The 25687-nt window shown below is 43.3% G+C and overlaps 1 protein-coding gene across 1 annotated transcript in view; it reads right to left on the minus strand.

Annotated features, from left to right (window-relative positions):
- LOC148221997 (uncharacterized) overlaps positions 1–6656 on the minus strand; it is a 40281-nt gene extending 33625 nt beyond the window's left edge. Inside the window, exon 1 of the mRNA XM_088174028.1 lies at positions 4839–6656. Within this exon, the coding sequence (XP_088030154.1) occupies positions 4839–6656 (1818 nt within the window). The remainder of the gene's footprint in view (positions 1–4838) is intronic.
- Between the last annotated feature and the right edge of the window lie 19031 nt (positions 6657–25687).

The raw sequence follows: 25687 nt of genomic DNA on the forward strand, positions 1-25687 counted from the left end.
TTTATTATCTTTAAATGTTTACCAAAATTTATGAGGAAAAAACATTACATAAAAGGCTGTTTGAAGAGCATTCAATTTTCCATGTCAAATGCGTACAGCAAGGTACTGAACATGGTGTTTTTGTATGAACTGTATTAGCAGCATCTTTTCCAACCTCCTTGAGCAACTGCACTTACCACTGATGCAGAAAAACCTGTAAAACAAATTAGAAATAAGTGTTATTTTGTACCCATCGGTAAATTACATTATATTTCTGCCAAAAAGGCCTCAAAAGTGCCATACTAGCTGGAAATCCTTCAGTTTAGTACAACAAGTGATACCCTGAAGAGCCTTTATAGATATGACTAATTCAGTTTAGCTCCATTCTAAATTAATGCATTGGGACAGCCAAGAGTGAAATCACAGTGTAATTGTAAAAATTTCTCCCTTAGCCTGCATTTAGGAAGTTCGTTTTAGCTACATGAGTCTCCAGGCAATAGCAGAGAGGCATATGTTACATTCAAAGTCACATGAGATTTTAGGGGACAGGATTTGAGAAAAAACAGTGTTACCCACTGAACAGCACTATATGCATATATATGAAATTTATTTTAGTTAACATGATAAAGGGGATGTCCTGGTTTAGGGCAAATTTGGGAGGAAACTTCTGAATGAGGTCCCTCGGGAAAAAAGGAGGAAAAAAAAAAATTGGAGAGAAGTGGAAAAAAAAGAACTGTTTATTCAACAAGCAACACACCTCCCAACACAACAATGAATAATATCAAACAGCAAAATTTCTCGCTGTTCCGAAGAGACGGCAGATTTAGACGAGTTTTTTCCGTGGTTGCCCGGCTCACTCAGTCTGCTTTCAGTCCCTCCTGTGCTGGGGATGCCGCGGCCCAGGTCGGGCCCAGTGGGCCACAGGTGTGAGCTCCCGGTGCTCTTCTGGGTTTTCAGTCCAAAGCAGGTTCAGACAGTTCCAGGAAAATAGGAGGGGAAAAAAAAAAAAAAAAGAAAAAAAAAAACAAAAACAAAAAAACAACAACAACAAAAAAAAAAAAAAAAAAAATCCAGGGGGCTTCTCTGCCTCAGCTAGCCAAAAAACTAACCAAGAGCAAAGGAGAGCTCTCTCTCTCCCTGTCCACCGCAGACTACACAGTCTGAGAGCAGGAATGCGGGGGAGCCAGTGCAGTCTCTGATAACAAACTCTGCACTTCTTCTTCTTCTTCCCCCCTCTGCCCTTTCACTCCTGGAACCAGTCTTAAAGTTGCAGAATTTAATATTCAACACCAACAGAACAGACGATTTGGGGATATAGGCATCATACAGTCACCCCAAGACATTCCACCCCTTATCCCCAAATCGTCAGCTTACTACCATATCTGATACACACACTAATTCTATAAATGCATACATCATTATCATACACACATACATATACAAGATACAGCTATAGACAAACAATGACAGTGATATTCAATAGTAATATTCACATATGGTTCTTACTTAACAATTAGATTTTCCTGAGGTACACATCGTGTTGTCCCATCCTTCTGCATTATTTACCATGTGCAACTTGGTCCTTGAGCAAAAACAATCCCATGAATGGGTTTGTCTGTATTTGAGGCAGAATTGATCCAAACTTTCTTCCCTAACAAACCCCTGGCATGCACCACTGGGACTTTATCTTCATTTACTGTATGCAAGGACTCAGACTGGGCAGGGCCTGCTCGATTCGTGGAACCTTGGGTGTTAACTAACCAAGTGGCTTTTGCTAAATGCTGCTCCCAATTCTTAAAAGATCCCCTACCCAATGTTTTCAAAGTGGTTTTTAACAGTCCATTGTACTTCTCTACCTTTCCTGCAGCTGGTGCATGGTAGGGGATATGGTACACCTACTTAATGCCGTGTTCTTTGGCCCAGGTGTTGATAAGGTTATTCTTGAAATGAGTCCCATTGTCTGACTTAATTCGCTCAGGGGTACCATGTCTCCACAAAACTTGTTTTTCAAGGCTTAAGATGGTGTTCCGAGCAGTGGCATGAGGCACAGGGTAGGTCTTCAACCATCCAGTGGTGGCTTCCACCATGGTCAGTACATAGAGTTTACTTTGGCGTGTCTGGGGCAGTGTGATGTAGTCAATCTGCCAGGCTTTTCCATACTTATATTTGGACCATCGCCCCCCATACCAGAGGGGCTTTACTCGCTTGGCTTGCTTGATGGCAGTACACGTCTCACAGTTATGGATAACTTGAGAAATACTGTCCATGGTTAGATTCACCCCTCGGTCTCGTGCCCACTTATAGGTGGTATTTCTACCCTGGTGGCCTGAGGCATCATGGGCCTATTGAGCCAGGAACAACTTTTCCTTGTGCTGCCAGTCTAAATCTATTTTCGACACTTCTATCTGTGCCGCCTGATTTACTTGTTTGTTGTTTTGCTGCTTTTTATTAGTTTTACTTCTGGGGACATGGGCATCTACATGACGGACTTTCACAGGTAGCCTTTCTACCCGAGTGGCAATGTCTTTCCACTCGTCAGCAGCTCAAATTGGTTTTCCCCTACGTTGCCAGTTAGCCTTTTTCCACCTTTCCAGCCAACCTCACAAAGTATTGGCTACCATTCATGAATCAGTGTAAAGGTAGAGCTTTGGCCACTTCTCTCTTTCAGCAATGTCCAGGGCCAGCTGAACAGCTTTGAGTTCAGCAAGTTGACTCGATCCACCTTCTCCTTCGGTAGCTTGTGTGACCTGTCTTGTGGGGCTCCATACGGCTGCTTTTCACTTCCGGTTCATTCCTACGATGCAGCAGGAACCATCAGTGAAAAGAGCATAGTGTGTTTCATTTGCTGGCAGTTGGTTATACGGTGGGGCTTTTTCAGCCCGGGTCACTTGTTCCTGTTCTTTTTCGTTGGTAAAACCGAAGTTTTCACCTTCCGGCTAGTTGGTAATTATCTCCAAAATCCCAGGGCGATTCAGGTTTCCAATATGGGCGCGTTGTGTGATGAGGGCAATCCATTTACTCTATGTGGCGTCAGTGGCATGGTGGGTAGGAGGAACCTTTGCTTTGAACATCCACCCCAGCACTGGTAGTCGGGGTGACAGGAAGAGTTGTGTTTCTGTGCCAACTACCTCTGAGGCAGCTTGGACCCCTTCATAGGAGGCCAAGATTTCCTTTTCTGTTGGAGTGTAGTTGGCCTTGGACCCTCTGTAGCTTTTGCTCCAGAATCCCAGTGGTTGGCCTCGCGTCTCACCAGGCACCTTCTGCCACAGGCTCCAGGACAGACCATGGTTCCTGGCTGCAGAGTAGAGCATGTTCTTCACATCTGGCCCCGTCCTGACTGGGCCAAGGGCTACCGCATGAGCGATTTCCTGCTTGATCTGGGCAAAGGCTTGTTGCTGCTCAGGGCCCCAGTGGAAATCGTTCTTCTTGCGGGTGACCAGGTAAAGAGGGCTCACAATCTGGCTGTACTCAGGAATGTGCATTCTTCAAAAACCTATGGCACCTAGGAAAGCTTGTGTTTCCTTCTTGCTGGTTGGTGGAGACATTGCAGTGATCTTATTGATGATCTCAGTGGGAATCTGGCGCCGTCCATCTTGCCACTTCACTCCCAGGAACTGGATCTTTCGGGCAGGTCCTTTGACTTTGCTTTTCTTGATGGCAAAACCAGCTTTCAGGAGAATCTGGATGATTTTCTTTCCTTTCTCAAATACTTTTGCTGCTGTGTTCCTCTACACGATGATATCATCGATGTACTGCAGATGTTCTGGAGCATTACCTTTTTCTAATGCAGCCTGGATTAGCCCATGGCAAATGGTGGGGCTGTGTTTCCACCCCTGGGGCAGCCGGTTCCACGTGTATTGCACACTCTTCCAGGTGAAAGCGAACTGAGGCCTGCACTTTACTGCCAGAGGAATGGAGAAAAATGCATTGGCGATATCGATAGTGGCGTACCACTTTGCTGCCTTGGACTCCAGCTTGTACTGCAGTTCCAGCATGTCTGGCACAGCAGCGCTCAGCGGTGGAGTCACCTCATTCAATGCACGATAGTCTACGGTCAATCTCCATTCTCCTTTAGATTTACGCACAGGCCAGATGGGGCTGTTGAAGGGTGAGTGGGTTTTGCTGACCACCCCTTGGCTCTCCAGCTCACGGATTATTTTGTGGACGGGGACTATGGCATCTTGATTCGTCCGGTACTGCCGGCGGTGTACTGTTGAGGTGGCAATTGGCACTTGTTGCTCCTTCACCTTCAGGAGTCCTACTGCAGATGGGTTTTTGGATAGTCCTGGCAAGGTGTTCAATCGTTTAATGCCCTCTGCCTCTACAGCAGCTATTCCAAAAGCCCACCTGAGTCTCTTTGGATCTTTGAAATACCCATTTTGGAGGAAGTCTATGCCCAAAATGCGTGGGGCCCCTGGGCCAGTCACAATAGGGTGTTTCTTCCATTCATTTCTAGTCAGGCTCACCTCTGCTTTCACCAAAGTAAAATCCTGTGATTCCCCTGTTATACCAGCAATACAAACAGATTCTGTCCCCACATGTCTCGATGGGATTAGTGTGCACTGCGAACCAGTGTCAACCAAGGCCTTATATTTTTGTGGTTCAGATGTGCCAGGCCAACGAATCCACACAGTCCAAAAAACATGGTTTTCCTTAGCCTCTACCTGGCTAGAGGCAGGGCCCCTCTAAGCCTGGTTATTCTTCTTTCCTTGAGCATATGTCTTGGAGGTTCCTTCAAGGGGATCAGACATATCATCATCATCATCATCGTATTTGGCAGTTTGGCTACGGGCAACTGGAGCTGCTTCCCTTTTAGTGGAACTCCTTCTCTGCATCTCGCTGTCCTGTAATTCAAGTACCCGTTTTACCAGAGCAGTAGTAGATTTTCCATCCCACTTCTTCATGTTTTCTCCAGAATCACGCAGGAAAGACCACAATTCAGCTCGTGGGAAGAGTCTTCTCTCCCCATCTGGGGAGCGTTTACATTTGGGGCCAGAACCTTTGATTCGTATAGCCGAGATTTGGAGAATGTCCTCTTTAATCTTCTCTCTGAGTCTTTTATGATTCTCTTCCATCTTATCTTCTAATTTCTGCAGACGTGTTTCCACAGCTGCAATTCTGGCATGTGTTGGGCCATGCACTGCATCTGCATATGCTTGGAGCTTCTTCGCCATATCAAGCACGGTCTCCTCCCTGTCATCCCCCTTCATTATTGCTAAAGTAGAAGAGTATTCTTGTGGCCCAAGTTGTACAAGTTTTCGCCACATCACAGGTGTACATGGTACCAAGTCTGGATTCCTAGTTGTTAGGTTATCTGAAAAGACAATCTCTGCCACTGCCATTTCTCTTAAGCATTGAATCCCTTGTTCTATGGTCTTCCATTGGGTTTGCTGCATATAGAGATCGTCTGCACACAGGTATCTTTGTGCCACACTTTCCAGGACCCGTGCCCAGAGACTCTGAGGATTAGCCCCCCTCATCATTCCTTGGTCAATAGCTGGATCATGTGACAGGGATCCCAAATGCCTGGCTTCAGTGCCATCCAGAATTGTAGCCTCGCCTGCAGCATCCCAGAGACGGACCAGCCAATTAATTATAGATTTATCAGGTCGTCGGGTGTAATCCTTTCTTAGGCCACGAAGGTCTTTCAGAGATAGGGACTCAATATTGGCTTCTGATCCTGTGCCAGTTGCCCTGACTTTTGATTTTGTATCGGAAGCCTGCCTTGAGGGTCCTTCCCCCTCATCATCATCGTCCACTGGCCGATCAGTTTTGCTGGTGTGTTTTCTTCCTGCAGCAACTGCCAGTGGCTTAGGTTCACTACCTGGTTTAGTTACAACCGGAGTGACTGGGGTATTGGCTGGTTTATCTCCCTGCCGCCCTGCCTCTCTCTGCTGCCCTACAGTATCTAGCAGTGTGCGATAAGCATATGCTAGGGCCCAGCTTATTGCAATGATCCTTTTCTCATTAGAATCATCATGACACTTCTCTTCCAGGTATTTCCCCACCTCGTCTGGGTTTTGAATTTGTTCATGTGAAAATTCCCAGGCTGGGGGATCAGAAAATTTCTTCAGGGCTCTGCCCATTCTCTCCCATTCCCCACACCACTCAGAATTTTCCACACCTGGGCCTACTCCTGGGTCAGGGGTCCCATCAGCTCCTCTGGACACCTCAGCCCTCACTCTAGAGAGGCTGCAGGCTATGTAGAGGAAGCTTACTAGATTAAATACCAGGAATGCAGTTTCCTTGACATTCAGGGGAGACTGAACATCCTCAAAAATTGACTTAACTGATTCGAGGGAGAAAAAAGAAAGCAAAGGCTGAAAAGCCTCATCCCCTGCTCCTCTTCTAACAAACTGGGTGCAATTACTAATGAACCCCCAAAACATGCTATTAGAACTGGGATGCAGGGTAGGACAAAGAAACCATAAACCATAGATACCTAGAACAAACTCCAGTAGCTTTATGAACTTTCTATAAATCATTATCACTGAGCCCAGCACAATAGCTATTCTAATTCGTGCTCCTCTACTGAAAAAACTGCACGTTAGGGACACTACTGGAGCTATCTCTGGATAAGAAAATAAGCCTAGAGACCAGAAAGGTATTAAAACCTCAAAAAAGCCTAGGGACCTGAGACTCATAAAGGCCTTTACCCCGACAGACACAGCAGACATCGTGACTTCAAACAACATGGTTACTGACCCCAATACAGAGTAAATATAATCAAAATGCAATCAGAACAGGGGTTTTTTTCCACTTTCTCGAGCCCCGCGTTTGGGCGCCAAAATGTATTTGTCCTGGTTTAGGGCAAATTTGGGAGGAAACTTCTGAATGAGGTCTCTCGGGAAAAAAGGAGGGAAAAAAAATTGGAGAGAAGTGGAAAGAAAAAGAACTGTTTATTCAACAAGCAACACACCTCCCAACACAACAATGAATAATATCAAACAGCAAAACTTCTCGCTGTTCCGAAGAGACGGCAGATTTAGACGAGTTTTTTCCGTGGTTGCCCGGCTCACTCAGTCTGCTTTCAGTCCCTCCTGTGCTGGGGATGCCGCGGCCCAGGTCGGGCCCAGTGGGCCACAGGTGTGAGCTCCCGGTGCTCTTCTGGGTTTTCAGTCCAAAGCAGGTTCAGACAGTTCCAGGAAAATAGGAGGGAAAAAAAAAAAGAAAAAAAAAACCCCAAAAAACAACAACAACAAAAAAAAAAAAAAAAAAATCCAGGGGGCTTCTCTGCCTCAGCTAGCCAAAAAATTAACCAAGAGCAAAGGAGAGCTCTCTCTCTCCCTGTCCACCGCAGACTACACAGTCTGAGAGCAGGAATGCGGGGGAGCCAGTGCAGTCTCTGATAACAAACTCTGCACTTCTTCTTCCCCCCCTCTGCCCTTTCACTCCTGGAACCAGTCTAAAAGTTGCAGAATTTAATATTCAACACCAACAGAACAGACGATTTGGGGATATAGGCATCATACAGTCACCCCAAGACAGGGGATGACACTGAAGTTAGGCAGAGAAAGCCCCCTATCAGGCAAAAGCCTGTCCAAGCTCCCCAATACACTTGAAGGTCAAGAGATTCTAAATCACTGAGTGTGTCAGTAATCATGATAGTTTATAATCTCTCTCTGCTGTAGCTACTGGATCTAATCTGTACATATCTCAGCAGTTAAAAGCTAAGGTCCTGAGAACAGCTATCCAAGCAAACTGAAAAAGAAACTAGATCCTCTTTTCTAAAGAGAAAATAAACCATGTTGTCTATATTTGGATCACGGTAAATAGGGAGGCTTATTTCAACTGTGGGCTTTCACATAAGCAATCCTATGAGAGTAAATTCTCTAAGACAGAGCAGGCTGTCTTGGTTTGGAAGACAGGTGTCTGCCAAGGAAGGTGGGAACCTCTCTTGGAATGGAAAATATGACTCCTTCCTTCTGAATTAGTATAACTTTGACATTAAGGGGCTTTCAGGCAAAGATATGGGAAAAGGAATAACAATGCTTTACTAGTATGTATGTGTATAACAAGGCAAACAAACTACAACAATGGCAGTAACAACAAACAAAGCAGAAACCCAACAACAGCCTTGTCTCAGCTGTCAAGCCTTTCCCCTTTGGTGTAGTTCTGGTCACAGCCGGCAGGGGCGCTGGTGGCTCCCAGCCAGGCAGGGCAGGTGCGAGGATTCCCCGGCGGCTACAGGGGGCGCTGTGGAGCGAGCTCGGCCGCCTCTCTGCACGGGGATAATGGCGGGCGGGAGAGAGGGAAAAGGGGTTTCCTGTGCAACCCCCCAGGGGCAGCAGCAGGAACCTCCGAGCGGCGGCTGGAACGGCAGGGGCAAACAAAGTGTAGCAGAAACTCCGCAGCGGTAGGAGGAACTGCTGGGGCTCTGGCAGACACAGGGTGCCATATTAAAGTGTAGCAAAAACCTCAAGTAGTGGCAGAAAACAGAGGGGCTGGGTAGGTCCCAAAGCAGCCGGGAGAAGCTCCCTCGGAGGGAGGGGCTCAGAGCCCTGGGTTTTCTCCTAGGGCACACCAGTAGGTGGTGAGGGACCTTTTCCAGTGAAGTCAGCTGTTGATAAGGCCCCAGTTCAACAGCTGCTCTTACGAGCAAAGGCTTACCCACAGTAGAGACAAAGGCTCTGCACGGGCAGCAAAATCTGTGGGCAGAGAGAGAGACAAAGAGAGACAGACACCCTGGCAGTATCTCAGCCCCTCCCAAGACACAACCCCTCAGCTAAGAGAGTAGCCAGCTCCACCCTTCCCCTCCACCTGCCATCCACATCTTTTATTCTCAAAAGTATCAGTTGTTATCGGGGCTTAGGCAACAAATTGGAGAAAATTCCCTGAAAGAAAAGAAAGGAAAAATCCTAGCCTCCAGCACATGCATTTGATATTTAATCCCAAATAATTACGTCTTAATATTACCGTTTCAATAAACAAACAAAAATGCTGTGATATAAGTCTTGCATAATAGTATTAAGAATGACATTGAGTCTATGTTAAAGCTATAAATAAAAACATAATATAAGGTTTTCATAGTAAAGTTCTCCAGGACTGGGTAGTCAAAGGATATCAGAAAATTTAGCTAATCTCTAAATTGTAGTGGTTGATTAACCCTCGTTCTTGATGTACCCTTTTTTTAAAATCCGTATCTTCAACTCAATTTCCTTTCTGCATTTACTTTTTTTTTTAATCTCTGTTCCTTGTGTCTTAAAATACTGCATTTAAACAAAAATCATCTACAGCCACTCAAACTTAAGTCACTTTCAGTGAGGTTCTCTTGCCTCTTAGTCTTTCCTCTTGATTAATCTGTGTTTAATTTCTCTTTACCCACTCTTTCTCTCCTTCTTCAAATGTTCTTCGTTTGTTTTGGAAGAAAAAAAGGGTTCATAGAGTGACTAAAAACCAGCCTGAACTCTCAGGTAAACTACCATCATCTAAAATTGAATGAAGAAAATTTTAAACACCTGGAAACACTTTTTCTTACTCTATTAATCAAGCCCATTCTTACAGTGTGGTGTAAGAACATAGAAGGAAACTATTTCTGTTTCTTCACTGTCTAAAAGGATGTTCCCCTCCATTTCTTCTTTCAACATGCTTCTCTTTTTGTCACAGGGAATCTTTGAATCTACCAAGCTTAACTTGGATATGTTAAAGAGTGCACATACACTCCCACCCACTCATCCCCCTAACATGCCAGATAAAAATAAAGAAGTAGTATTTAAACACTGGAGAAGATACTGGAGACAATATGACTCACACTATCTTTCTAAATGTATATGGTCCCTACTAGACCTTATTTCCTGATTTCTTGCCTGAATCTCAAAGCTATAGTTTGTTTTGAGAACCTGAACGACTGTTACCAGCATTCTTTATAGCACCTTCTTTTGGGATTCCATTTACTGCACTAACCCACAGTAGTAGCTCTGCTCTCTATTTCTTTGTGAAGAAATACTGGAGGGATTTATATTTTAGAACAATGAAAGACACCTCTCTGCATACCTAGTATCACTACAAGTCAGAATAAAGACTGATATTCTTTAAAAGACTTATCCCTTCTGTCAACTCAGCAAAGGTATGTAGTACAGAGCAGGGTTTCAGTCAATAAAAAGTCCATTTTTTCATTAAAAAAAAAGAAAATTTTTGAACATTAGAAAAATAAATAAAAGAGCTGATGGCAAAACAATATGCATGTTTAGTAATTCCAAGATAAGTTTATAACTTCTAGTCACTCAAATGAAAAAAATTATACAGAAAAACCAGAAGTGTGAGGACCAGTGTAACAAGTAACTCTACAGATTATACACCTGAACAGTAAATTAATTGGAAACTGCTGTGGTTTGGACCAAATCCGGTTAAAAACAATGGCAATTCATTAGATCAGTTCCACCATCAGATGCACCATATGGTCATACAAGCACTTGTGACAGAACAAGTGAAAAAGCAGCATGGGGACATAGATTAAATGAATGGAAGGATACTGTGATTACACTTTTCAGAGACAATGAGGACTTTAAATATTTACCAAACATAAGAGTAAAAAGACCATAGTGTTTGAACTTGGAAAAAAAAAAGCAACTGAGGAGAAATATAAAGATGACAATACAAAAATTTCATAACTTATCTCCTATGTAACATTTTGCAAAGATCATGAACTAGAGGCAACAAATTCTTACTTCTTTCTTCAGAATGGATGTGTACCAGTTTAAAATTATCTAGCAATCCTTTCTGTACAATACAAGGAAATTATTCAGGCATTATCTTAAGTTAATTAAAATGTATTAATTCAGCTAGTTGAAATACTGGAAGTTTTTATATACAATTGCTTTCAATCTCTGAGCTACTTTAAAGGACTCAAAATATTTTCATTAATTTGATCACCTCTGTGACTAAAAAGGAAGAAGTGGTTTCAGGTTTTTTCTATAAAATTTACTATTTTAAAAAATATTTGTATTTTTGAATCTATTTCTTGTACTTCTACTTTTCTCCCTTGTTAGATCATGGTGAATGAAATAAACTGGCATGGATAATCAGAAATTTATAACAGATACTATCTGCAAATTTATTTCAAGCTCAAGTACTGACAACTTTCTTTTATCCTTCATCTACACAGGGGTAGTTTACATTTAAAATTCCATCTGTCACAAATTCCATTAAGCACACAAAGGTGTTTAAGCTTGAACACATTTGTGATGTCTATTAAAATTTGAAACTTGTTCTTTCTTTCTTTTACAGTGCTTTGTTTAGTTACAGATTATATTAGCAACACTTTTTGATATCATCCTTGTCCAAGAACATGGCAAAGACAACGTTCCAGATTTTCCAAGATCATGATGTCTCCAAAAGCTTAAAAGAGAAACACATCATCAAAATGGAAATATAGGTTAGAAAGCAGTTCATGACGAGCTATCATTATAAAACACTGATTCTCACAGAAGCTGACAATTAATGACGGTTCTAAATTTAGATCGGGGACTTTAAATCAATTTTCCTTGTAATGTTCCAGCGACATTTTTGTTCTTGAGGAAAATAAACTCACAGCCCATTTACAAGGCAGCACATAATCCTGTGTCTCTCAAAGAATATAAAATAAACAGCACTAAATCTCCTTCAGTTTTTTATCTTTCCCACTTCATTAAAAAAAAAAATGCTTCACGTGAAAAATGCAAATAACTTAGGTTCTTTGGCCTACAAGAAATTACATAACAACTCAGGGAAATCCATACAGCAAAAGTTTCAAAGTTGAACCACAGTTGAATTTGAATCACCAGAGAGATCTTTAAATAAAATTAGTGAAAGAAAGATTAAGTATTCCAAAGGGCTATTTCTGCTTTGTATGATTCATGCTGGAAAACAGCTCATTTTTAAATTTATAAGGCCTAGCACAAAGCCAGATTAATTAGGCCACCATCCTGCTGAAGGAAGTCTCTGAGTGGCTGACCCTGGTGCACCTGTATATTTCTGTTACTATGCCAACAAAAAAGGAAATTGAGCCCTATGTATGAAGGATCTGTTAGCAGGAAGGATTTTTCATATTATTGCAAAGTGTCTTAGTGAAAATTTTTTTTGGTTTTTTGATTTGCCTGACAAGTCTTTAAAACTTGTGTAGAGATCCAGGGGCAAGTGTTGCATAATACAGAAAAAATGCAAAAGCCAGCATTCAGAAGATCCAGTAGCAGACTGGTATGTGCAAAGCTATAACAAAAGAATTGGTTGACAGTGAGAATATTCACTTAGGATGGTATCACACCTTCACCTCTGTTAGAGCCATCTCATGCTCTGTGGATTATAGTTCTAAGCAAGCTGCAGACCTGAGCTGCATAAATGAAATCCAGAAAGAAAAAGGTGAAATGTTACAGGGTAACTTCTAATTTCTTATGAAATACAAACCAGCATATTTCAAGCTTCAATCTGTGTACAGTGAAAACAACTAACTGAAGTAAATCAAGGTGTATTTTGTTTCTAAAAAAAATGGACAAATTCCATGGTCACTTAAAAAAAGCAAAAAGAAGAATAGGAAAAAAAAGAGTAGGACTGTTACTGAGAATTAAGTGAAAGGATATCATATTCTCTTGTAGTTTTAAGTGAACAACTTTCAGCCTTTGCAAGTTTTTATAAATGAACCATTTTTACTCTCCCTTGTCCTGTCTAGGGAATTGATGTTACTCTCTGTTGAAAGGATAATTTGTATTAAAGCATACAATCATTTTGCACAGCACTAAGGCTCCCCACCTCTTACCTCATGTTTCACACACTTACTCATACTGGTACTTCCTCACAAACCTCTTCTTTTGAATTAAACACCCAGATCTTAAAATCTCTCTCAGAAATGTATGCAAGAACATATTCCCTGGCAACATGACTCATTCAAGTGTCCTAGACTCATTAGTAAGCAAGACAGATGTCCAGATACCAGTGCTGTCTGTAGCACATACAAATGTGCTCAAATATCTCATTATTTATATATAATGTATGCCTTATCCTGAGAACACAGCATCAATATTTGGTTGAACATTACTAAGATTCACTCATACTTAGAAGCATTTTGTTTATTTTATTCATCTTCATTGTTTTCATTTTTAAATTTTGCCATGAATTATGCTTATTTAGGAGAAAGAAACCTCCCTTTGGAATATTTTCCTGTGAATGCATTGCATATTATAAAATGTGAGCAGCAGAATCTCTTATGGTGTAGCAGTTGACAGTCTGCATATTTTAATCAAGCTTTAAAGTTTTAATTATCCTGCTAGAGGCCCTGCATTTACATTTATTTTCTTTAATAAAGACTCTGGGAGAATTTTAGAAAAATAAAAGAGGAAAAGGTAGAGCTCCTTAAAAAGAAAGAAGAGGGCACTTCTCTGTTTCTTAAACACAGATAAATCTGAACACTCTCACTATGAAAGAGCCATAGAGTGTTTTAAGTTGGAAAAGACCTTAAAGGTCATCAAGCCCAACATTTAATGCAGCACTGCCAAGTCCAGCACTAAACCATGTCCCTAAGCTTCACATTTACATGTCTTTTAAACACCTCCAGGGATGGAGACTCAATGACTTCTCTGGGCATCTTGTTCCAGTGCTGGACAGCCTTGTGAGTGAAAAAAAATTCCTAGTAGCACAGAATCAGAGAACATCCTGAGTTGAAAGGGATGCACATGGATCATCAAGTCCATCTCCTGATCCCGCATGGGACATCCCAAGAATCCCACCATGTGTTTAAGAGGGTTCTCCAAAGGCTCTGTGACCTCTTGCAGACTGGTGCTGTGACCACTGCCCTCGGGAGCCTGTTCCAGTTTCCAGTGAAGAACCTATAATATCTAATCAGAAAATTCCCTCTGGCACCACTTAAAACCATTTCCTCTTTACCTCTTGTACTTTCACTTGTTACTTGGGAGAAGAGACCAACAATCATCTTTTTCCCACCATCTTTTTCCCACCATCTTTCAGGGAACTGTAGAGAACAATAAAACCTCCTCTGATATTCCTTTTTCCCCATGCTAAATACCCTCAGCCCCCTCAGCCGTTCCTTGTTGGATTTACTCTCTAGGCCTTCCCTTCCCCAGATCTGCTGCCCTTCTCTGGACTTGCTCCAGCAGGTTAATCTCATTCCTAAATTGAGTGGCCCAGAACTGGACATAGCACTCAAGGTCCCTCACCAGTACCCAGTACAGAGGGACAAAACCTGCCTTGGTCCTGCTGCCACACTATTACTTGTGCAAGTGATACCTAGAGGAGCTGGAACAGAGGCTAGATAGAGTTAAGGGGAATAAATGGATATTTATTGAGAGCCACAAGACCACACCCTGACAGTACCAGTTGTGGCCCCTGCCCCGATGGCTCCAAGATGGAAGCAAAAGAGGGTTTGGTCATGAGAACTCACATTTTTATAGGTTTTAGTCTGTGGAGGCATAGAACCCCACAACAAAAGAGCCCATCTCTCCCCTGGAGGGAAAGCCCTTAAGGCCCTCCCTCCTTGTTATGTGAAGCATTACTTTACTCCCGGCATGCCTTTCTGTTACATGTTAATTTACTGTACCCCATTTGCCCTTCCCCCCTTGTACCACCCCTGAGCCCTCAGACCATTTGCTGTTGCTCTATCCCACCCCTCTGGCTATCCTATATCTACCCTGCTCACTCATACCCTGGGAGCCAGTTCATCCCTGGAGCCTTCAAGAGAGAACCTTCCTTTGCCTTGGAACCCCGCTTGCCGCTCCCATCTCTTCCCTCCTTGTGCCGGCTGAAGCGGGATTCAACAAAAGAGCTGAAATCACTCCCCGCCCAGGAGCGAACTGGAGGATGAGCCTATGTAAGGGTCTGTCCGAAGTTTCCCTCGTTTTTGCCTCCCAACTGTCACAAGGAGACCCTGAGGACCCCCACCCAGGCTGACTCTGGACAATGGTTTCCTGGCCTGGCCAAGATGGATGCCTGTCAGGTGACTGTGTGCAGGTGTGTTGTGTTCACTGGACTGTGCTGCTGTGGCACCAACCAGAGATTGTGCTGCACCAACCAGAAATTATGTTGTACCAACTGGAGACTGCATGTACTACATCTCCCGCAGCAACACACAATGGTCCATAAATCTTCCCACTTTTTGGCCAGAAGCCACTCGCTTTGGAGAAGGACTATAAAAGAGCGACCCTCTGGAGAAGACCCTTGAGTACTCCCCACGGATGAAAACTCTTCTGTCGGCTGGCCCGTGAGGACATCCATCTCGTCTGTTGGTAGCTATTTTCCCATCCCCTTCTTTTTCTTTTTCTCTCTCTATACTTTTTTTCCTATATCTCTCCCCTCTATTGCAACTGAGTTGTTGGCATTTAATGAAAATGCATTGCTGTTGTTGAATAAACTGATTTTGTCCCCTGCATTTTGCCTGTTTGCACCTTTGACATCAAACGAACCATCACGACCCCCACTCTGTATTAATAGTGGATCGTGACAGCCTGTGCCTAGGGAACATCCTCTAAGGGTGCTTCTCTGGAAGATCGTGGCACTCCACCATCGCCCTAAGGCCTGCTGTGACAGCTGGCACCCAAATAGAGACCCTCTTCAGAGTGGTTCCTGGCGAAGTGTCTCCTGCAGCTGAGGCTGGCTCCCCAGGGAGGGCATCTCACATTTTATGTGAGTGCCATCCGTGGGGCAAAGACCAAGACCTTCATCAGACACCACAGAAGATCGGTCGATGGTTGGACAACCCCCCAGCAGTGCTTCTGCTAGTCCAGCGGGCATCGCTTAGCCCGAAAAAAGACTGTGAGTTTTAAACTTTGGAACCTTTTCTTTTCTATTTCTCCTTTTACTGCTGGGCAGGGGATTGGAGTTTTTTGAGGCTAGGCAACCCATTGAGTCGTCCTAAGCTCAGCCCTCCTCAGAGAGATGTTTATCACCATGTTGTTGGTACCCTGTTAGTGGGAGAATTTAAGTTTTCTAAGGGAAATTTAAAGAGGTTTATTCATTGGGTTTTCAAACAGTTCCTAATACTAACCAGGATTCTGTCCATTTGAGTTCCTTTTGGGATGATGTTGGGAGAAAGTTATATCAAGTTCAGGCAAACAGGGATCTTTCTGTTGCAAAGTTTTTGCCTTTATTTCATATTATTGTTAAGGCCTTTGAGTTGATAGGGAAAAGTTCGAGGAGAGTTTTGGGCCCCCAGTTGCAAATCCCTTCCCCTCTCTCCTCTCCCCGTGCTCCTAAACCCTCTTCTCTGTCCAAGGGGCAATCGGGGGGGAATTGGTCACTTTGATATGCAGGGCTGCGTCCATCTCCCTGACACCTCCCGATCCCCTCTCTTCCCCTGTCTGAGTGGCACTGGCCATGCCAGTCTGGACCGACCCCTAAACCTTTTACTTATGCCCACATACCCAGTTCCTCCCTCTGTTCATGCCCCACAAGATGGCGCCGGCAACGTGGCCAGCCCTGCCACTTTGCCCCCTTCATATCCAAGTTTTTCTGATCCTCAACCCCAAAATGGCTGCTTTCCCACCAATGCCCTGCCACCTCCCACGCCCTCCATCATGCCCTACTCCTCCCCCTTCCCTGCATTGTCGCTGAGTGTAACTGTGTCGGGACCCTCCCCCTCCACTGGGAAACCCCTCCCTGACGCAGGCCCCATCCACACTCCCTTGGTTGACCCCTCTTCCACGGCCCAGCCCACTTCCAGACCCGTGACACCGGGACTGGAAGTGGCTCTGACAGAGACCAGAAGGAGGCCATCTTGCCTTCCACTGCCACCCATGATCTGGCATCTCCGGTCCAGATGAAAGGGTCTCACCACACCATCAAATGTCCTCCATCCTCTTCAGATGATGAGAGCAGCAATTCCTCTGACTCGGATTCACCATCTGAAGCTGAGGATCACTGGGCGAGGACCCAGAGGGAATCCACATGGGAGGGAGACTGGGAATTGACAGACAAAATCACTGCCTTCCCAGTCATTCATTAGAAGGGGAGAAGGGCAACACCATACGCCCTGTGGGAGCCTCTCCCTTACGGAGAGTTAGAAGACCTATGTAAGGCAGCAAAGGAGCATGAACGGAGTTCCTACTATTTCAAAAACCTTCTGGAAGCAACCTTTTCAGCACATACACTGGTTCCTCATGATATTAAATATATTGCGCATTGTCTGTTAACCCCTGTTGAATGCATGTTGTGAGACAGATGATGGAAAAAACATCTTATCTCACTGTCAGACACATACACCAAAGATCCAAACAAACAAAATTTTACTGTAGAACAGTTAGCTGGAGAAAGTAACTTCCAGAAGCCCAATGACCAAGCACAACTACTACCAGAAACAGTACTGCAAGATATCACTACAGCAGCCAAAACAGCCTTGCTCCTCACCCCAGACAATTCCATTTCCACTCAAAACTTTGCCACTATTTAACAAGGGTCCAAGGAATCTTTCATAGAATTCATGGATAGACTAAAGATTGCGCTTGAAAAACAAATTGAAAGTTCTGAAGGACGAAAAGAAGTCCTAAACAAAATTACTATGGCTAATGCAAACCCAGACTGTAAAGCAATCTTGAGATCCCTATCTTTTGATTCTGACCCCACCATCGAACAGATGGTTGAAACCTGTGCCAAACATGTTCCAACTGACAACACCACAGCACAGGCCATGGCAAAGGGAATTGCAAACAGGGTGGTGGGAGCCTTTGCAGTAGTTGCTGCAAGAGACGATAAAAAATGCTTTTATTGTGGAGAAAAGGGACACTTTTTAATGGACTGCCCCGAAAGGGCAATGATAACAGACAGGTGTCCATGGCCAAATAGACAGTCGCCTCACCAACAGCGTCAGGGAAACTCCCAGAGAAGCAAGGAATGGCCCTGCGTGATGACATCAAATCAGAAGCCGTTCCGCCCTGCTCTCCCCACTGCCCCCAAACACTGGGAGGATCAGTCATCTGGTCAGAAGATTCCAGCACACATCCAGACGACTGTCCATATGGAGAGATTCAGGTGGGAACCCAGCATTAGTGGTGAATGTGCTGACTATACATTTAGATTAATGTGTTTTTAGAATCCCTACAGGGAAATATGGGCCACCAGATGGCCCCGGAGACATTTTAGTTATCGCAAACTCCATAAATGGACCAAATAATGAATCGTGGTTTTAAAAAGTTAAGATTTTTGCTAAGGGTAGAAGTAGTTTCCATGACCAAGATATAAGTTAGGTAGGTAAATGGTAGGTTAATAATTACTAGATGCTTAGGCTAGAGCTAGATTGGTATAATTATCTGCTATTATATATTTACATACAGAAGAACGCAGAATAAGTAAACCATTAATCACGAAGCATGAAGCCTTGGATCATGCCAGAGGGTCACTGAGACCTGATGAAGACTCTCCTGACTTCATCCTTTGAGACCACTGACCCATTTCGAGACCACTGACCCAATTCAAGAGAAGAACTGCGCATGTGTGAAGGACTAATGGGTTCATTTTAATATGGGATGGGGATGGGAGGTGCTGGGGTTATGCATATGTATTGTATGTAAGATCTTGGGGAATAAATAGATGTCAAAGAACCTTGTTCAGGGCAGTCACGCCTTTCTGAGTTAACTCCCATGCCGCCCGCCGGTGAATAAACATACCATTTTCTAACTTTAATTAATTAGAGGGTCTTTGTCCGTAATTATACCATTTTTTTTAAATGATTTAGTAACATCCATGGCCTCCCAGAAGTCCAGACTGTGGGTCCCGAGGATGAAATCCTCATTTCTATAACTTGTCTTGAACCACCATTCAAACTTTATCAAGGGAACCCCATTGCCCAAGCTTTTCTTTTACCACCAAGTTACTCAGAACAGGTTCCCATCAACCCAACTATAATGTGGGTGCAAATTGTGGGATCGAGCAAACCTATTATAGAGTGCAACCTTTTTTGTAAAGGGGAGAAGATTCTCCGCCCAGGCATGATGGACACTGGAGCGGACATTACCATCATCACCAGCTTCAAGTGGCTATCCAACTGGGAGCTTCAGCTGACCCTACCTTTCCAGCTGGTGATTTCGGGTAAGGTCCCTCGATTTTATGGGCTGATCTTTCAATGGGACTACCAATTAAGGGACCCATTAATTATCTTAGAGTGGATGTTTTTACACCACCAGCCCACTAAGACCATCACAATGCCTCAGGAATTAATGGCAGACTAAATAAAAAGGGCTAGGGCTCACTTCCACTCTCTTGCGGGGTATGAGTTCACGTGTAGCATACTTCCATTGGCAACCATGGGAGATTTGGAGCATTTGCTCCAATCCAACGAGACCCTCCAGTTTGCCTTGGATAGCTACCCAGGCCAAATTTCAATTCACTTACCAGGCCACAAATTGTTCAAATTGGGGTTTAATTTGGTTCCTAAATTTATCCAAAACAAATTTCCTCTCAAAGTGCTGACAATTTTTACTGAAAGCTCAGGATCCTCCCACAAGTCAGTGGTGACATGGAAGGATCCCCGTACACAGAAGTGGGAGGCTGGTGTCCAAGTGGTCGAAGGATCACCATAAATTGCAGAATTAGTGGCCATCATCAGAGCTTCTGAGAGATTCCAAGAGCCTATTAATGTGGTCACTGATTGGGCCTACGTCACCAGAGTACCTATGAGGGCAGAACATTCGCTTTTAAGAGAGGTCTCTAATCCAAATTTGTACAAGTTGCTTTCTAAACTAATCCATATTTTCTCCCACAGAAAGCAACCTTATCATATTATGCATGTGAGATCACACACTGATCTCCCAGGAACAATCGCAGAAGGAAACAGGAGAGTGGACACTTTGCCCATGTCCATTGAGGTTCCCAACATATCAAACATTTTTGTGCAGGCAAAAATGTCCCATTCATTTTACCCTCAAAATGTCCCAGCCTTAATAAAGATGTTTAAATTAACAAGAGAACAGACTTGAGCCATTGTGGCTACCTACTCGAATTGTCAGTCATATCAGTTACCATCTCTAGGATCTGGGGTTAACCCCAGAGGTTTAAACAGCTGCCAAATATGGCAGACGGATGTGACACATGTTCCAGCTTTTGGAAGGTTCAAATATGTTCACGTGTCAGTCGACACATTTTCAGGTGCAGTGTTTGCTTCGGCCCACGCAGGAGAAGATGCTGCTCATACCATCAAGCATCTTCTCCTCACGTTTGCCACCCTGGGAGTCCCTGAAGAAATTAAGACCGATAATGGCCCTGCTTATACCTCCCGAAAGTTGAAGGACTTTTTTAACAAATGGGGAGTTAAGCATACCACAGGCATTCCCCATAATCCTACAGGACAATCAGCTGTAGAAAGGACCCGTGGTACCATCAAGTGGGTCCTCGATCAACAGCGAGGAGGGACGGAGACCATGTCTCTGGTTGAGAGACTCTGTAAAGCTCTGTACGTAATAAATTTTCTAAATTGTTCCATTTGTGAGCCGACCCCCCGTACTCCGGCACTTCTTGAATTCGGCTCAAGCTAAGCTTGATGGGAAGCCACTGGTGTTGATCAAGGATCCAGAGACACAACAAATATCAGGGCCTTTCCCATTGATTACCTGGGGGAGGGGATATGCCTATGTGTCCATACCATCAGGCCCAAAATGGCTCCCAGGGAAATGTATAAAACCATACTTAGGGCCAGCAGACACTGCCACCACAAATAATAACAAGACCTCTTCTAAGTCACACAAAGCAGGACAGCAGAATCAGAGACAGATAGCTTGGAGGCGAAGATGCTACAAGACCATAGACCAACAGCCACTAAATCAGCCAGTCACAAGATCTCAAATGAAGGATCCAGAATCAAACTCGTCCACACAGCCAAAGGCTAGGCGCAACCTAGCCACATCTACATCATCTCCGTAAACCCCCAATAAACCCCAGTTAACCTACCCACCCCCACTTACCTTAATACTTACCCTTCTGTTTCTTCTCCCTGTTCAAGTCCCCTAATACCCTCCCCCCAGCCCTACTTACCTCTTTTCCGTTTTTTTAATAAATAAATAAAAGGCGGATAAGGAAAACAAAGAATGAAAGAAAGTATAACCCCTTCCCATAAACTAATAATTGTACTTCTACACCCTAACAGAAGCTCCATCCTAATCCAATAATGAAAGTGAAGAACACCTACCTCATCACCATTGCTGTTTGGATGCTCTTCATGACACTGCGTGTGACTGGATGGATTGTCCAGCAGCCAAAGCAAAATGTGTAGGTCACGTTGGCAAAGTCCCTCCAGCAAGAAAATATTTGCCTGTCTATGGGCTCAGTGGATAACCCATTATCCACGTGCCTGGTAGGGATTCCTTTTATGCCCAGCAATGGCCTCTCCTTGGAGAAGTCGCCTAAAATATCAGGCAGTGGATTCATCCCACCGACAAGGGACAAAAGTGACCAGAGGCTCTCCCGCCCACTCAGAGAGACCCACAAGAATTGGACTTACTGGGGTCTGTCCAGGCCAGTTTTTGTGTAACTTTCTGTTTCTGGAATCCATCTTCCTGGCCTCAGGATGTCAACCCCAACCAAAAGATTTATAATTCGGCTAATTGGTGCAACAATTGAAAAACCATTGGATACTTTGGCCTCCTTTCCCAGAAAACTTGCCCAGGGAGTCTTCTTTATATGCAGAGATCGGGCTTAGGCAGGGATCCCCTCCTGCCTTTGGGGTGGCCCGTGAACCCTTGGCTGGCTTACTACCCTCACTCCAAATACCACACTCCTACATGATTGGAAAACCAAGCAGAAATCGACCCGCCAAAAAAGAGCGCCCACACAATTCAATGAAAATTGACTCAAATGTTGTGAATTGGTCTAGAGGCAAGAGATTTGCAGTCTCGTTGTTTCTCCCGTGGGTGGCAGCTGCAAAATCTCTTGATTACCTTACTCACCTGGAATGCTGGCTTAGTAAGCAGGCCAACACAACATCTAAGATGCTCAGTGACCTCCTCAGAGATGAGGAGACTACTGGGCACACTACCCTCCAAAATCGGGCAGCTATAGACTTTCTTCTTTTAGCCCATGGACACAACTGCCAAGACTTTGAAGGGCTTTGCTGCTTCAACCTATCATCATACACGGACTCCATCTCAAAAAGCATCCAAGTGCTAAAACAACAAGTCCAAGACATCCAGATCAAGAAAAGGATCACGGATGGTTTTAACAACTTCCTATCAAGCTTAGGACTGAAGGGATAGGGATTTTCTTTGGTTAGAAGGGTTCTTTGGATTTTTGTTATAGTTTGTGTTGTGTTACTTATGTTTTCCTCTCATTTAAGTTATTGTAAAAAAGCTGTCTGTGAGGCCTTTTTAATAAATAAAGAAAGGGGAGTTGTGGAGGCATAGAGGCCCACAACAAAAGAGCCCATCTCTCTCCCCTGGAGGGAAAGCCCTTAAGGCCCTCCCTCCTTGTTATGTGAAGCGTTACTTTGCTCTCAGCATGCCTTTCTGTTACATGTTAATTTGCAGTACCCCATTGGCCCTTTCCCCTTGTACTGCCCCTGAGCCCTCAGACCATTTGCTGTTGCTCTACCCCACCCCTCTGGCTATCCTATATCTACCCTGCTCACTCATACCCTGGGTGCCAGCTTGTCCCTGGAGCCTTCAAGGGAGAAGAATTAACCCATTGCCTTGGAACCCCACACGCGGCTTCTGTCTCTTCCTTCCTCGCCCTGGCCTAAGCGGGATTCATCAAAAGAGATGAAATCACTCCCTGCCCAGGAGTGAACTGGAGGACGAGTCTGTGCCTCGGGCTCATCCTCTAAGGGCACTTCTCTGGAAGGTTGTGGCACTCCACCATTGCCCTAGGACTCGCCGCAACATTAGTCCATTTGCATGCAGGAGTCAACTGTTCAATCAATAGTCTCATATCATGAAGTTTCATCTTCCTTGCTTGCTTGCTTGCTCGCCCTCCTCTTTTAACATTGTTTATATTTAGGGCCTGAAGCTTGAAGAAATTGTCCTTGAGTCCTTAGCTGGAATAGGACTGTTTTGTCTTCACCACCCAAGCACAACAGAAAAGCACATCCAAGCAGAACAGAAAAACTTAAAACCTAAGGCATCACAAGGGTGGAGCCCAGCCTGGAGCACTGCAGGGGATTGTTATAACCCAAGAGCAGGACCTGTCACTTGGGCTTGTTGAACCTCATACCACTGGTCTGAGCCCATAAATCTGGCCTTCTGCAGAGCCCTCCTGCCCTTCAGGACATCAACAGTCACACCCAGCTTGCTGTCCTCTGCAAACTGCCTGAGGCTGCACTCCAACTCCTCTTCTGGATCACTGATAAAGATGTTAAATAGGACTGGCCCCAATGGGGGACATAATTTGTCATCTGTCACCTACTGAATTTCACCACCACTCTCTGGGTCTGGTCATCCAGCTTGTTTTTTACTCACTGAATAGTGCATCCAACCAAATCATGAGCAGCCAATGATATAATTTGCAGTTTTTTACACCAAGGAAGAGAAAATTGTATGTTTGGTGCTATTAATTATAATGCTTTTGGATACTGTAACTGTTCTAACAATAGCAGGACCTTTAAATAAAATCCTCTTCCTTACCCATTTCCCTTTTTTCTGTCTTTTGGCATTCAGTACCTGGAGTGGGTAACTGTTCACCTGAACAAATTCAGCTGTAAGAACAGCGTGTGTCTTGCCCTATTTAAGCTCCCCTTGAACAATGTTGAGTCGGGGGATTTTAGCTTGGGAAATATAAGGTCTTAGCAGATACCTGCTTTAGGAAAGAAAGGTGTCAAGATTTTCGTGAGTTTAGGTCTTCAAAGAGACAAGAGCAGTTGTTGGTTGCTGTAAAGTTGTTTATTGTAGGAGCACATCAGTCTCATAGGCAAAGAGTCCAGATTATCAAATCCATGTGAGGGCTATTTGGCATGCAGTCCCAAGTAGAAGCAGCAGCAGCAGCTCTCCTGTATAAAGTCCCAAGTAGAAGCAGTTCCCTGGTATAAAGTCCTGAGCAGCAGCTGCAGCAGCTCCCTTCTTCTTCCAGGTGCTGCTGATGGTGGTGAAGGAGAGAGTTCTCACTCCAATGCATGGATTTTTATTTGTTAATTACCCAATGAGCTAAAATCACGAACCTAAAACATTCCTTCTAAACCTATCAGAGCTTAATTCTAAAGTATGAAAATATAGTTAATTCTTATGCATATAGCTCTATCTAGTCACACAAATGGTTTTATCTGTTTTATCTAAGGCAATATTCTTACTATGTTTTCATGATGTCTGAGGCTAAATATTTGAACTCTTACAGAGGTCTAAACTTTACATTACTTTCTAGGGTTTTTTACTCTCTTAAGACACTTAAAGCATATTCTTACTTACTTAAAACTTATACATATCTATGTAACTTAATAATATTTCTACTCACTTAAAACTAAAGCTTACGCTTCTACTTCAGGCCTGTTTGGCTTAATATACTTTAATTTCTCTAAAGCTTTTAATTCAATCCCTGCATTCTGATCTCTCTCTGAGGGACTCAGAGAGGCTTCTGTTTTACACACTCCAAGAGAAAGACACCCTTATGAAATATCTGTTAGCCTTTGAAATTGATTAAAGAAAAAAAGCAAAAGGACCCTGCTGTCATCTATTGAAACAGAATTTATTATCAGAAGGACAGGACAATTTCTCATCAAAATTTATTTTAGATTTAAAAGTTATGCTATCATCATTGAAGTCACCATGTCAGATCCTGTTGAATAATATTTATATATATATATGTATTTAATTAAATAAATTTAATTAATTTTCTACTTTTGATGGCCTGTACTTTTGGGGCTGAGTTCATCATTTACCTTATGGTGTTTTTTTTTCCCAAGGATGAGCTCATTAGCCATGGAGTTCCTGAATTCCAAATCAGGTAGTTCTTTCTCTACAAACTCTCTTTAATATTCATTTGGATCCACTGTATTTCTCTCCCTAGTCTCAAAGTATTATTTGTGTAGCATTACTGTTAGAAGCTTTTCCTCATTATTTCCACACTATAGGTATCAGAACTGTAAGAGTGAGAAAAACAATCTATATGGGATGAGTAATAGCTGGAAGTTACAGATAGAAGATACATCATATATAGGACTATTAATGTATGTCAGAGTAGCAAGATAACAGATATTTTGATTAAAATTGCACTTAAATACCAGATCAGGTCTCTTCACAGTTGTCTTATTGACTGAGCAAATAAATACAGTATATATAAAATGTTTTAATCATCCCAAACCAGATATTCCAGCTAGAAAAAGGATTTAAATGTATAATAGATAAATTTCATGGAGTTTATACTCCCAGATGCAAAGACACAACCTTGAAACTATGCCTTTGGATTACACAGACTCTAGATAGCATAAACTGAAGACAGAGTTCAATATAAAAGTTCGTTAGATAAAATCTCTAACTTCTCTAAATGATGACAAATAACTAATTCCTAGAAGAGTTAAGTGTCACGTATGTCACTGCAGATGACCAACCTGCATTTCTCTCCCTCCCCTTCTAAACAGCTTGTGTCAGAACATTTTAAAGCACACTGCAGACTCATTTCCTCTTAAAAAAAAACCAAAAACAAACAAAACAACCCAAAAATTGTTTTCTTTTTCAAAATGACCAGAAAAAGAGTGAGATTTTCCTTTCCCTTGCTTTTAGACTAAAGTTCACTCTTTGGAACAGTGACCCAAGGTTCATTCTTTCTGCCTTTAAAATGGTGTTCAAACCTATGTAATAACCAGATAAGAAAATGCACAGAGGTA

Source organism: Sturnus vulgaris, chromosome 15 (genome assembly GCF_052056855.1).
Source record: "Sturnus vulgaris isolate bStuVul1 chromosome 15, bStuVul1.hap1, whole genome shotgun sequence".
In the NCBI taxonomy this organism is placed as follows: domain Eukaryota; kingdom Metazoa; phylum Chordata; class Aves; order Passeriformes; family Sturnidae; genus Sturnus; species Sturnus vulgaris.